This window comes from Megalopta genalis, chromosome 4, assembly GCF_051020955.1.
Source record: "Megalopta genalis isolate 19385.01 chromosome 4, iyMegGena1_principal, whole genome shotgun sequence".
In the NCBI taxonomy this organism is placed as follows: Eukaryota; Metazoa; Arthropoda; class Insecta; order Hymenoptera; family Halictidae; genus Megalopta; species Megalopta genalis.
In genome coordinates this window covers 25,873,533-25,888,490 of record NC_135016.1, presented here as the reverse complement: position 1 = coordinate 25,888,490, position 14,958 = coordinate 25,873,533, and the positions used below count along the sequence as shown (strand labels likewise).

The 14,958-nt window shown below is 32.4% G+C and overlaps 1 protein-coding gene across 3 annotated transcripts; it reads right to left on the bottom strand.

Moving 5' to 3' along the window:
* Window positions 1–334: 334 nt before the first annotated feature.
* On the bottom strand, window positions 335–14,948 carry LOC117222983 (uncharacterized). Of its 3 annotated transcripts, none has more exons than XM_033475059.2 (11): window positions 14,717–14,948; window positions 13,038–13,179; window positions 12,546–12,674; window positions 12,306–12,472; window positions 11,922–12,138; window positions 9,085–11,835; window positions 8,599–8,976; window positions 5,926–8,460; window positions 5,116–5,236; window positions 4,702–5,018; window positions 335–4,001 (listed from the first exon to the last, which is right to left on the bottom strand). In XM_033475059.2, exons 3-11 carry the CDS (start codon window positions 12,670–12,672, stop codon window positions 3,985–3,987), a joined length of 6,630 nt encoding a protein of 2,209 aa, XP_033330950.1. In that variant the 5' UTR covers window positions 12,673–12,674; window positions 13,038–13,179; window positions 14,717–14,948; the 3' UTR covers window positions 335–3,984. The 3 variants fall into 3 exon arrangements, with proteins under 3 accessions (XP_033330950.1, XP_033330948.1, XP_033330949.1); XM_033475057.2 differs by having other exon boundaries at window positions 335–3,984; XM_033475058.2 differs by having other exon boundaries at window positions 335–3,978.
* Between the last annotated feature and the right edge of the window lie 10 nt (window positions 14,949–14,958).

Here is a 14,958-nt window from a genome sequence, read left to right as displayed (position 1 = left end):
TATTTTGAAAGATAATTTATATTGGCAGATTTTATTATGTAATTTTCTTTGTTATATTTTTCTTCAAGGTGAACACAATGATGCAATTATAATATTAAAAATATATATAGATATTAACTTGAATTTTGTATAGTATCTTTAATTCCTGTAATCTGTAATAGTAAGTATTTTTAAAAATCTGTGAACATATTACTTCATCACAAATATTGATGTTAAAATAAAAAATTTTAAAATGACTGAAATATTGAAAATATTTCTGTTAAATAAATGTGATACGATTATTTTGATTTGATAAATATACATAAGGGATATCAAAGTAATTTATGAAACTGGGTATAATACAAAATAAGCAATTGCATTTTTTATAACACTTTTTTCATTATCTTTTAAGACTATAGTAATAATTAATAACAAGAAAAAAACCTTCTTCATCAATGTGTCTACAGTAATTATTAAAAGGTACAATTAGCAAATTACTATATTGTGTATTCACTTTGTGTAATAATAGATAATGATATACTTATAATATTTTTTTTATAATCATAGCGCGATTTTCTTTTCACGTGCTCAATCGTTTTCTACAAATATAGTATCGTATCTAATTCTTTATATTTATATATTTATATATCCAGTTGGATTATTATCAATCATTTACTTTTACTGCTATTTATATCAAGTAACCGAATACTAAAAATACAAATGTTTTGCATACAGCATGTTTTAAAGTCATCAGACTTCGTTTGGAGCTGGTGATCTTAAAACGTATATCCATGTACATGATAAAATATTTGTGGCATTGCAAACAAAATTAAGGAGCTTATAACGAATTTATTGTATATATGTATAGATGGGCACAAGAGTGAAGTTTATTTGATATAATATTATAGTTTGCACCAAAACGATGGTATGTTAAATGTGTCTACAAACACCAATTATTCATTGAGCGTCGCAAATACACCACCTTTTAAAAAATTGTATCGAATATTAACAATTGTCACATGTTATAATCAATGCATGATCTTTGGTGTATTAGAATTATTTTTATTATAATACGTACATATTATATGCAATTATATGGCAGACAAACTTTAGAAGCTCCTTAATTATGTGAACATGCAAAAGATTTACTTATCTTTAAAATATTTATATTTACACACAAAGCTTAGTTTGTTTATAATCTATACAATCATATAAATGTAATATTCAATGATAAAATTGTAACATAATAATTCCTAGCTTAACATTCTAGTATCGAAGAGAATATTTTACATCGAAATTACAATTTTTCTTTCCCGCTCATTCTTAAATTCTGTTATTAAGTTACTATATTTTATATTATACATCATTCCGTTACAATACAGGGCTGAATCAAATTAAACGTGATTTGTATGTTCATTTCTTTATATGGTTTATATACAGCATATATTCCCACCATGTAAAATAAGCATGCTATTATTTACAATATATAATTCAAGGTCTATTTAACTAAATTCTGTTAAACAAATGGTGATTTAACTAAATAATTTAACGTAATATTAAAAATAGAAAAAAGTTTAACTATGCGATAATCTATAGTGGTTACGGTTTCATTTCATTTTATAGATAATGTTAAAACTTTTTCTATTTAAAATATTGTTGAATTCAGTACTCGTCATTCCCATGACAGAAATAATTCTTTGAAATATTTATTGCCTGGTAGCCATCACAGCCAATAAGGAATAGAAAGAAAACGTTTCGTTAAAAAATCTCATGAAATTTTTTATTTTACATTAAGAAACGAGAACAGTTTCTTGGTGAAAAAATCTTACCCTTTAAAAGATTCAACTGATTCTAAAGCAAGTTGGGATTTATTTATTTATCAAGCAGTAGTGTAAGTTTAACAATACTTACAAATCAATCATAATACAATTTAAAAAAATTTACAATATACAGATGATAAAATAAAATAACCATAATATTTCATTTTTTTTAAATAATCTAAGTTGCAGATATGTATTTTACTTAACGGAAATAATGGAACGTACATAGGATTACAGAGAAATTAATATATCTTAGATGTAGGATTTTTTATAAATGCAAATTCGCAATATAAAGAAGTGCTATGATGGCTATCACAGGCTCACTTAGAACTTCCACCCCTAATCTGTATAATTTACATTTATACAATATAAAACTAGATTATCTGTTCACAAAAACAATAGTTCATATACATCACTTACATACATATATAATATTATATATATACGTATGTATACACATCCTCGTATATTTTAAGTGTTGCCAAAAGGATGCTACTAGTGTTCTTAGTGCACAATCACGAAGAGTAATTAATAGTATGACGATGTTACACAATTTTAATTATAGATAATTTAATAAAAATTTAAACAGTTCTTATATGTACAACGAGGGGTGCTTTATGTATCTTTACAAGAAATTATTTACAAAATATATTCATTCATATATTACCTATCAAATTAACATTGTATAATATTAATTGTTTTTTCTATAATAATTATTCTTATTATTTTCATATATTTTATGCGCGATTTATCCCAACGTTCTGTTTATGTTTCATAAATAAAATAAATCCTTTTTAATAACCCTATACCCTTTGCCCTCTGCAATATTGTAACTCAAGACAAACTTCTTACTGAAAGACTATGTTTATCAAAATTGGAAAACTAAAGATCTTCTAGAACAAACGACAATTCTGATCAAATTTAATCAAATCGTAAATTATATAGCGTTATACACAAACTTTTTAGGATAAATGCGTTCTTCATTGTGTAAATGTATAGAAAAGTACGATTGTCCTAAAAATACTTTTGAAAAGTTCTTTTTATGAATAGCAATGGATTCTAAGAAGTATTTCACTTTACAAGCTTAAACAGGGAAAACGTGTTATTTGCATCTAATCGTTCATAAATAGAATTAGCTGTATAGGGAGTATACAAAAATGAATGTCATTTACAAGGAAAAGATTTTAAAACAAAGTCTATCAGTGAAGTTGCCGGAGTAGCGACTTAAGCCCCACCAGTTAATGAAATTTGTCCTTAGAAACGTACATTATTTACGGCAGTACAGTCAGATTTTATGTTTAATGCATTATAAATTTCGTCTTTCTTTTACCATATATTAACCTGTATCAGTAGTTAATATTAATAACCGTTTCGTTAAATGAAAATCGTTTTTCTGTCCACTTCGGTTTCTTTTGATTCTGATAAAATAATCGGTCAGAATGTAATGAAATAATACTATGCAGTAAAATTTATTGGGTAACGCCAATGTAACGTAACGTTTTATAAAATTTATTATCATACGACGTCCATTATCGTTTCTGTTTGAATTAAATACAGGGTCACAGAAGCTTGGCAAAAGAAAGTTGCACATCAACTCGGCAGTTTCGGATCAGTTCAGTTACTTAGATTAAAGGATGATGCATTGAGCGGATTACTCTGAGTAACTAAACCTTTGCTGTTTAGGAGTACAGTGTTAATTGAGAACGCTAGACGGCCGGAAAAGAATAATGAAGTTACTTTTATTTTCTGTTTTTCTTTTCTTCTTTTTTTTTAATGAGCAGTTTAAACATTTAAAAACATAACAATGATGGTATCCTAAGAAGATAAAATTCATATTCGTTATTTGCGTTATTAGGAGACATAACGGTTTACACTTTCAATTTAATAAAACTTAACGTACGTTCTACTGTAACAAAAAAAAAAAAAATTGGATACCATCCAGCACTCCAAACACGATACTCCTGCTACATGTACAGCAGCATTGTGCGCTATTGACGCATACAGTTTCACCAGGTGGGGTCCAGCCACACGGCGATCACATAACCATTTATAACAGATATACAATCAGTCGGATAGGCCTTGACGAGCGACGGTAGCTAATCACTGTCAAGGTCACTTCCCGAAGGTCATTTGTTTTCTCGGGATATTCGCCTCCGTTTTGCCTGCTCTGCTGCCTCAGCTGTTACTAAAACAATGTTCCCGCTGTACGAGGTGTTTTCAATTAAAATGGTATGTGAAGTACAGAATATATAACTTAAATTTTCATAAATATTTATATAAAAATCAAATAGCATAGAATTTTCATATACATATTTATATCTGAACTCTAGTATTTTTATTGAACAGATCTTTACATGTTACGTGCCATGTGTTCTATGATTAACTTTCCATTCAGGCCATTACCGATTTTTGTTACTGAAGGACTCCTCCTCTCATCGAATATTCTACCTTATTTTTAATTAGTTACTAAGATGACTGAATTTGGGAAAGAATTAACTGTTATTGATGATAATAGTAATGAATATGAATTGCATATGTAAATAGTAAAGAAGAAAACACAATGAGAACTACAAATAAAAAAGGACTTATCAGTTACAAGAAAAGGCTATGAAAGAGTTGGATAGCAAATTGTAACTGTAAGAGATTTATATCTATCATGTTTTACGATAAATCATGAAGTTGTAATTATTCAATAAAAACGTATAGCTTATTAAATAGCGCATTTTATACGTCCTATCTCTTCATCAATAGATATGTTGTGCTGCGTGGGTCATCGATGGACCACATGACCCAAATGAAAAGTCTCATAGAATTGCCTGGGCACGGAACACGTTAAATAATTGTATATATTATATCATAATAGTAGTTCGTATTTTAATACAAATATAGATACTTTACGTACCAGCACCACTTCGAGTTTTTCTTCTAGTAATGTCTTCTGTAGATCTAGTTGCACCCCTTGTATTGCTTGCTGGTGTTGCTAATGGTGACGCTGTATTCTGTCGAACAGACCTTCTTGTTGTTACTTCGCCTAAGGATTCATTACTGGATGCAGAAGTACCTCGCAGTCTTTCCTTTCCAGCAGTAACTACCGTAGTTGTATTGGGTTGCTTGGTGGTTAATAAACGGTTCTCTCTTTGCACTCTATTACTGGCATTGAAATTTGATATATTACTGGAATTAATTTGACTGCCAGAAACAGTTGTGCTTGTATTTGTTCTAGAATAACAAAAATTTATTTACGTAGCGGGGCTCTCAAATCTCTGACATATTCAGATATGTACTGCTGCTAAAAGAATGCACCGATATTGCTTACTTTTGATCTTTAGACTTTGGAGATGCAGCGGATGTTTCGTCTGATAATCGCATTCTTGCTTTTCCTACAGATTCAATCAATGGTTCATCATCAGACGAATCTACTTCTACCACAATGGGACCTAAAAATACAAAAACGTTTGAAACAGAATATTCAGGTCCAATTTTTTCGAACAACATTCACATAAATTGAAGACAGACATGACTGAGATTGAGAGATGTTTGAAATCTGTTAACTGCATAAGCAAATTTCACAAAAAAATATATGTATGTAGATATGTGTACACAGATACAAAGATTCACATACATATATGTAAAAATGTAATAATCTCAGTTTCTTTAATATGTATCAATTTTCAAAAGTTAATTTGCACTTTAATTACTCTGTTTTTGGCAGTCCGTGTTATTTTAAAAAATAATAAATAAAATGAATATGTCTAATATCTAAAGACATTACATTGTATGTATAAAGCATTCTAAATAACTTTATCACCATAAATATTTGTTATATTTTTGTAATATGTTCAATTCGGTAAAATATTATTTATCAATCAAACGTTATCATTTTATTTTATTTTTGAGTATCGTAAATTAATATTCTCTAAGAAAGAGCGAGTAGATTTAATGCTTTAGGGTATCAACAAGAAAGCAAAAAAAAAATGTTTGTAGTAAATCCTTAATATTTGTCAATTTTGTTTTGGATTCTAAATATTTCTGGTGATAAAATTATGAGACTCTGTAGATACACAGTATACTATATACATCAAACTATTATATCACTAAATTGAATTGAATAATATAGAATAAACACCTTTCTTAGCCTTGGCCAATATGTTGAATCCTTTTTTTGACTGTTCTTCTTTGACAGGTACTTGTTTCTTTAAAGAACCAGTTTCATCTACACCCATGCAAGCTTTGATAAGTTCTGCAGCATTCTCTGAACATTTCCGTTTTCCTGGCCTTGGTTGAGGATCATCAGCGGTACTAGAAGCTACAGAACTTTCACTTTCTTGACGTTTTCTTTTTCCCACTTTTATTGTCGTATTGGGAGATAATTTTGATACTCCTAACTTAGGACTTGCTTTAGCATATGGTGATATGCTGCGCCTTTCTTCTAATTTATTAGGACCATGAGGACTACTTTTTGGAGTCTTTACAATGTCAGGGCTGTTTAATTTCTGTGATCTGGTTCTTAAAGATCTTTTCTCATTAGTGTCATTTGGAATTTCTATGAGAAGTTGTTCCAGCAATGACTTTGGATGTCGTTTAACGTAATCATCAGAGCTGTTAGAGTTTAACCTTTCAACAAATTGTGCCTCATCATTCTCTTCTATGCATATTACATCTTGACGTCCCTCTAATTCCTGTTTTCTTCTACGCTTCCTTTTTACATGTTCCACATCGCTGGAATCCACTTCTGGATTTTGTGCTGCGGGGCTTGGAGTTTCATCCCGTTGTAAAACTACTGAATTAGAGTATGTATATAATGGTGGAGTAATTCTAATCGGTTGAGGATCTTCCCCCAGAGGTGATTGAATACCTATACTTATATCACTTGCATCATTCACAATTTTTTTAACCAAATCATCTGTTACTTTTTGAAGATTCATAGAAGGCTCTCTGACTGATATTTGTTGATGACCTTGTACATTAGTTTTTTGGTTTTGATCAGAACATTGTTCTAACTTAATAGATGTAGGGTTCAAAGAAATGCTAGGGCTTTTCAAAGTTTCCAATTGATCATTTTGCCTTGTATCATCAACCTTTGCATTCACTTTAGATTCTACTTTGATTTCAGAACTGAAACTCTGACTATTGGAACATGAATTGTCTGTCACCGTGCTAGCCTCATTTGCAACTGTATTATCAAGTTTTTCTGTCTTTATATTACTATAAGCAATATGATTTTGTATTACAGGCACACCATTATTATTTTGTCCATGAGGTTCATCACTTAATCTAATTGCACTGTTACCGTCTATGACTGTTTTTACATTGTCTTCGGATGCACTTTCTGGGGCACGCAACACTTCATGTTTAATAGTTGTCTTACCCTGATCATGCTGATTAACAGAACCTTCTAATTTAATATTACAACTGTCTTTTTCAGAAAAGTCATTTGTTTGCTGCTGCGCACATTGCAATAAATTATCACTATCCACTTTACTGGGTACAGAAGTTGTCACAATAGTCACTGATCCTGTAACCATAGGGTTGGATATATTTTTTTCATTATCAGTCACTTTTAAACTAGCAACCAAGTCACTATGACCACCAGTTCTTGATGTTGAAGAAATTGTCTTTTCACTAGGTACTTCTTTCAGGTCGTGTTCACTAGAATTTGATATATTGCAATTTATATGATTTTCAAGATAATTTGCTACAGACACAGGACTTAACCTTTGTGGGGCACTGGACTTCAGAAGTTCCGAATGAGAATTTGAACACATATCACTACTACTAGTTGAGGAAGGCACGTTCTTATTGGTGGTTGGTAGGGAAGATTCCCCTTGAACAGCAGTCTTCACACTACTTTGTGTTACTGATTCGGTTGCTGGCCTATGCAAAGGAGATTCCCCTTGATTCGGTGACTTCTCTGAAAGAGCATCCATCGATTCAATGCCTGAATCTTCACCACCTCCTCCACTGCTCACTCTCTCTGCATTTGCATCTACCCCAATTGCAATTGGAACTGTAGTTTCAAGTAATTTCTGCTTCACTTTTGCTTCTGTTACATTGATTTCTCCAATTGGCAAAGTTGTTTTGTTGGAAGATAGTTCAACACTTTGGGATCTGGGAACTTGGTCCACTGAGTTTCCTGTTACTGAAGCTTGTGTTGTTTTCAGTAAGCTAATTCTTTGCGTATTATCCACCTTAGTTTCTACCGAGGATCTATCAACTTGTTTCATATGATTCTGAATTACTCTTTTATGACCAAAATGTTCAACTTTATTGTGCCTATTAATAGTGGCATTTGTTTCATTCTTAGATACCATCATGTGGTTTTTTAATTTTTGACTGATAGTCTGACTTTTTGCAGTGATGGTAGAATTCGTCTTACAACTATCCACATCTGCTTTACTCTTTCCAGAAATTATCCTATTTACAGACAACTGTGCACTCTTCACAGCTGTTTCTACATGTGCAGATACTTTGCTTTCAAGATTGGTAGACGAATTTGAATCACTCTGTGCAGATATATTCGAAGATATTAATCCAGGATTTTCATTTTCAAATGTTGGATTGCAGGCAGGTTTTGTATTTGTATTTGGAACTGCATTAGAGGAAGAACATTCAGGAATGGTCTTCTGATTATTAAAATGGGTAGCCTCTGCATCTTGAGATTCTGAAACATATTCAAACAAAATATATATGATTTTAATATTCAAACAGATATAACACATATAAATTTCAGATCTTAAATTCACGATGATCAATCAAACTTGAGAGTATACATTTATAAATGTAAACTTAAAATATTTACCTCCTAAATGCAGATCTTTTTCATCCATTAAACTTAATCTTCTCCTTTTTTCTTGATTAATTAATTCTTTCTTCACACCATTAACTTCCGTTAATCTGGAAGCAATGGCACTTAAGGTATTCTTTTCAATTGCTGATCTATTGATGTCACTATCACTTGTTCTCCGAATTTCCCCCACTTTCTTTACTGTGTTGAAATCATTTCCAGTCAAAACAGAATCAGCTTTTCTTATGGATTGACTCGAATCACCTTTGTAATTGAGTTTTCTCCATTTTGCTTGATTATCTAGAATTCTGCCACCAGATAACAAGTTTTGTTCACGATGTAAGCCATCCCCAGAGTCTGATTTTTTTTTGGAGTCTCTTCTTTTGGTTTTCCCTGTGAAACCATACAAAAATGTAAGAAAAACATTTCTTGATATTAATCTCGCATAAATCAGAAAAGCGGAACAAACTATTTGGACAATAGCATTACCGTAAATCTTACCTCCTCCTATTTTATGTTCTTGCATGTGATTTTGAATGTCCATTTCCACTTGATTTTTTGATAAAGATTGTTGGGTATTTAAAGGCTGACTCAAGACAGTAGATTTGTGTTTCGAAGGAGACGGTATTCTACTGTTTAATGGTATATCGTCAACGTCACTGCTTTTACTCGAACTTGGTTTCGTGATGCCACTTTGAATGCGTACAACATCTACTGGTAATTCTTGCTTTAAGGCATTAGGTTTTGATACAACAGTTTGAAGTATATTGTTCACTTTGCTAACAGTATTAGAGCTGTTAATCATCGTAGAATTAGACAAAGGTAATTTCGACGCAGACGAGGTACCTATAATCATACTTAAGGACGACTTTTTCTGCAACAACTTGTTCCCATCTAAACACTCTTTTATCTTTTTTAATTTCCCCCGCCTTTTTATATTAGTTGGATCAGATTCGGCATCTTTCAGTGATTTCTTTTCCTTTTTTCTGATTTGTACTACCGAAGCATTACGTCCTCTTAAGGAAATGTGTAATGGAGGCACTCTTGGCTCATCACCAGTTCCTGAATTGGGAATACCAGTGGTAAACATCTTGTTCACTGATTTATCAGCTTTTCTAATTGGTGGCGTGTTTACGAAAGAAACATCAACTTTATAAGCCGGCGTAACAGGTTCGGATTTTTCTAATTTTAATCTTAGTTTGATTTTTTCTCCAGGCATAGGACTTTGGGTAGTTTCTCTGCTAGACTTTATTCTGTTGTGTTTCAAACTTCCTTCGCTGGCGGTAGATTTCACTGTGGTCTCAGAATCCGATTGATCTGTATTTGTTGTTGTATCATTTCTTCTTGAGAAGTTGCTGTCTGCATCGTCGTCAGAAAACATAGAGTTCGATCGGTCGTTCGATGGCGATGGAAAGGAAAAGAAATCATCTTGATTATCTACCGCACTTTCTGGCTCTGAATCTGAACTCTCACTGGGCATCGGTTCCAGGTGACCAGTTAAAGGGTTAATGAGAAACTGTCGTATTTTACCAGTCGACGTATACTCTGGCTCAGGTGTCTCTTCTTCAGCTTTTGGAGATTCAGATACTTCGACCTTCGTGGCAGGCGAAGCAACATTATTGTTAGAAACGTGATTAGGGTGAGATCCGCATTGAGAAAAGGCACCTGAAACCTGATTTGTGGTCGGCATACGTGCAGTATTAACCTGAGCACCTTGTGGAATAGTAGTGTTTTGTGCGCTCCACGTGGTCCCATTAGCACTACTCGGTGCAGCCTGGTAATTTCTGCTGAGAATATTCTGACTTTGTCCATACCGGAAGTCAGTCGTCGTACTAGTATTAACATTTATATTTTTAAGTTGATTATGATGTAATTGTTGCTGCACGTTCAATGCTTGATTTTGTTGTCCTAAGTGAGACTGTGGTGGAACAGGTTGTCTCGTGTAAGGAGGAGGAGTTGGTTGCCGTTGGTTGTTTAAGTAACTTAGCCGCTGTTGTGAGACATTCAAATTAACTGTTGGATGCTGTATTAATTGTTGTTGTTGCAGAAGTGGTTGATTAGAAACTGGTGTAGACTGTAACGATGCATTTACATTTTGCTGTTGTACCAAAGTTTGTTGCTGCGTCGTTGTTTGTTGTGTAAGCAATTGCGAAGCATTTATACTTTGTTGTTGAGTTAAAACTTGATGCTGTTGTAGCAGCAATTGTCGTTGCTGCAAAGGGGTTCGTATCTGTTGTCCATTCACTGGATGCCTGATTGGAAGTTGACCTTGCAATTGCACCTGCGAAGGTCTGTATGCCAACTCTTGTCTAATAGGAAACTTTTGTTGTATTTGTACTTGAGCATGCATCGCTGATGAAGGTTGTTGCATTGGTCCTGTACTAGAAGTTTGATGCACTATTTGCTGCGTTATAGTTTGTCCAGTTCCACCAATGACACTGACCGGATGTTGTTGTGGAATAGTCGAGGGTTGATTAACATTAACAGTTGCAAATGCAGATGCAGTAGATTGAGATAAGTCAGGAATAACTGTCGTTCCCCCAATAAGATCTTCCGTTCTAAGTGAGTCTAAATTTGGTGGCGATTCACTAGGTGAAGACAAATCTTTCCTCCTAGCTGTTGGCTTTTTAGTAGGTCTTATACGATTAGCAAGTCCAGAACTATCAATAACAGCTGGTGGTAACATTTTCTGACCAGGTATCACATTGTTTGGATGTGTTCCAGCATCGTTTTGTAGAAGGTTCACGAGAAGTGGACTCGACAAAGCAACTTGATTTCCATTACCATTTGAATTTCCTGTCAAATTATTATTGTTTGGTGACAGACTAGATGTAGTGGTAATCGAAGACTTGTACTGATTTGCTAACTGACCAACTGGTGCAATTGATTGAGTAGTAGTATGACCAGTTGTTAATGTTGTTACTGTCCCCAAGTTCTCTTGAGCAGGATACGGTGGAGGTGGTTGTACATGATGCTTGAATTGCATCGCATTTTTAATTGTTGTTGCCTGTGATTCACGACTATGTATTGCTTGGGCAGCATGTGTCATACTGGCAAACGGGAATGGACCATTGTAATTATTTCTGGGTGAAGCATTGGGGTTAGTCACTGGTTGATTTCCAGAGGCACCAACATTGCTGTTGCCTGATGTTGACTGTACAGATTTTGCAAGAAATGGTGGGATAGGATCACAGTCTGTAGGTGCAACTACATTCGGAGAACGAAATTGTGGAGTTTTCTCAGATGATGTACCTAAAACAATATAATCTGTATTGCAGAAATGTTGTATATTACTTCAGAAAAGTAATTCCGATCTCATAAAAAGTCTGATAACATACCAGCTGCTATTATTTGAGCCACATTACGTAATGCTGAAGAAATGCTAGATGTATTGCTTGGACCAGGTAAAGCTGTTTGGGGATCATTGTCAACATTAGTTGTATTGCTAGTGGGTTCATTTTGAGATTTGGCACCACTGTCTTGCGAGGGTCCTGAATGTAACACAATTTCTTGTGCCTCTCCACTGAAGCGGTTGGCTATCCTCAACGATATTACCTAATATATCAACCAACATATTAAACATGTATTAAGTTTCTTTTATTTTACTTTACATTAATGAGACAAGGATCAAGTTGATCAAATATATTCCAGCGAATAGAAAAGAATTAAAATTGTATGTACACATTTAGTTTAATAGGTTTAACTTAATAAATATGAATTACCTGGTCTCCTTCAACTTGCACTGAAAGAATGCCAAGTTGTGTAAGTGTTGGAGAACCTTGAGCTGCTAATTCTCTAAGTCGTAGTGCAGCATCTCTGGGTATTGAAAATGTGACTCTAACAGAATTCCATGGCTCTACCTTATTCACTTTTAGACCATCCCCCTTATCTAAGATTATAAAATAATAAAATCTGTCCATATAACAATCATGTGTTACATTAATATTTCATATTGAAATTACCTTTGCAAAGCAAAGATTTAAGACGATTAACAATAATTTTAAACTTATGTGGAAATTCAGGATCTTCTAGGTCACCTTCACACGTTACCACCGTCTCGATCAGATCACCATCACTATCAGCCGCCATGACTACAATATAAAATACATTTGCAATATTTATAATTATCTTACATAACTATATTTGATGTTTTCGACATTATATTAATAATATAATATAATAATAATAAACACTACTGTAAATATGTAAGACTTCAAATAATTTTGAAACCAAATGATTCTATATCTTCTATGAAACGTATACCCTTACATAGAGGAAGTTTTATTTTTTAAATAAATTTGTTAAATTATATTAAATTAATGTGTACGGATTTGTTTGAATGTAACATTTTATGTTCACAAATTAAAATATAATAACTTAATGAAATAATCATCGACATTAATTTAATGCAGTATTCTAGATGTTCATTGAAATAAATAAGTTATTACGCTTACCAACTACAAATCACATAACTACCCAGAGAGCTTACAAACGCCTCAGGGTATTGCTATGGTATATGGTGATAAGATGTTTGTCCGTCGGTTATAAACCGACAGCTCCAAACCGCACCAGCACTAATAAATATGTTTCCTGTTTCTATAAAGTAAAACAATGAAATTATATTAAGTAATATATTTTTCAAACAAGAAGAGTGTAAATAATACACTTTTATAATAATTACATTTTACAATATTATAACATAATTACATTCAATTGACTTAAAGAACAAATAATTAAAACATGTTAAAAGGATATCTTTACTATGATACAGTAAAATATAAGTATTGTAAATAATACATTTTCCATATATTAGACACATTGAAGCTTTAACAAATATCTTATAATTAACTTTCTTTATGTGCAATTATATATCAGTAATTCCTAAAAACTTGCATTCAATATGCTTATTAGTATGAAACTAATAATTATTTATCTGCTATATCGTGAAAAAGATACTGATTAGAGTATTGAAACAAAATACTGATTATTATACTGACTCTTAAATAATAAATAATATAAAAACATCTGTAAACTTTATATCGCAAATATATACATACGAACATACATTTCTTTTAATAGTAAAATAGTCTCTAAAACCGAATAATAAAAATTTAAACAAACTAAACAAATATTTTTAAAAAGATTTTTGAATTTAATAGTAATTAAATAGAAATTTTTAATATAAGAAAATATTTATAAATGTTTTTTATTATTACATTATTAATATTAAATTTAAGAATATTAAAAATATGACTATATTCTATTACGTTAGTAATTTTTGAAATATACTGTCAAAATAGCACTTATTTGTACATAAAAAACTATAAAAATACTGAAGATATAATTTTGACAAGATATTTTGTAAACAAATTGTATAACAGAATGAACCAAATTATTGTCACATTTGCTAATCGATCATATACAAATAGAACATTAAAACATCAAATCTGAACATAAAATTGACAAGTGTTATCGAAACGAAACACTCACAAAAACATAGTGCATAAACAAAAAGTGAGGCCAATGAGCATTACTAGGTTATAATTTGATCGCGATTTCCATGAAATTATAGCTATTAATGAAAAAACTATACTCTCAATATCAATTACATCCTCAATATTTATCAACTGGACGAAAGTATATAAAATAAATGATTTTCGATTAAGTCTTACCACTCACGGACTACAATTAAAATCTTTTGGGCCATAAGACGGGGGCACACAACTTCTATACGGAAGAAAATAGGTTATAGAATACTTTTTTTTACCAGTCGCGAATTGTTGATTATAGCATTATTCGATATTCAATATTTTGATATAGCGGTAGTTTATTTTGATAATTTCCATAATCATTTTCGGCAAAATAGTCATCTAGAGCACTGGATATCGGGGGGGCCTCCATTTTGTACATCGGGGGAGGTGTACGTGAAGTGGTCTCAAGCATGCTCAAGATAGACCGTCAAAAGTCTGAACATTTTTATTTCGCAGCCCTCCTATATGTTTCACAACCGCGTACGTTTACCAAACCAAAGTTAAAATTTAATAATAAACAGCACATTGACCAACGAGCCTCACTTCAGTCTTTGCACTGAACGATTTGATACCGTATGAACACAAGAAAATTTTAACGTTACCCCATTTCTTTCCAACTTCGTGCGGGATTTCTCGCGTCCGAAATGTACGCAGCCACACCACTGGAGCACTAATTTTAATCTAAAATATGCCGCGCAAGTCTTATTTCACTTTCTGCACACAACGCGCGGTAGGAATCACGAAAAAACTCGACATAATCGGTAATATAAAGGGACAAGTCATAAAACGCCATGAACAATAACAAGGAGCCGCCATTTGCAATGCGAACAACTGACATGCGCAA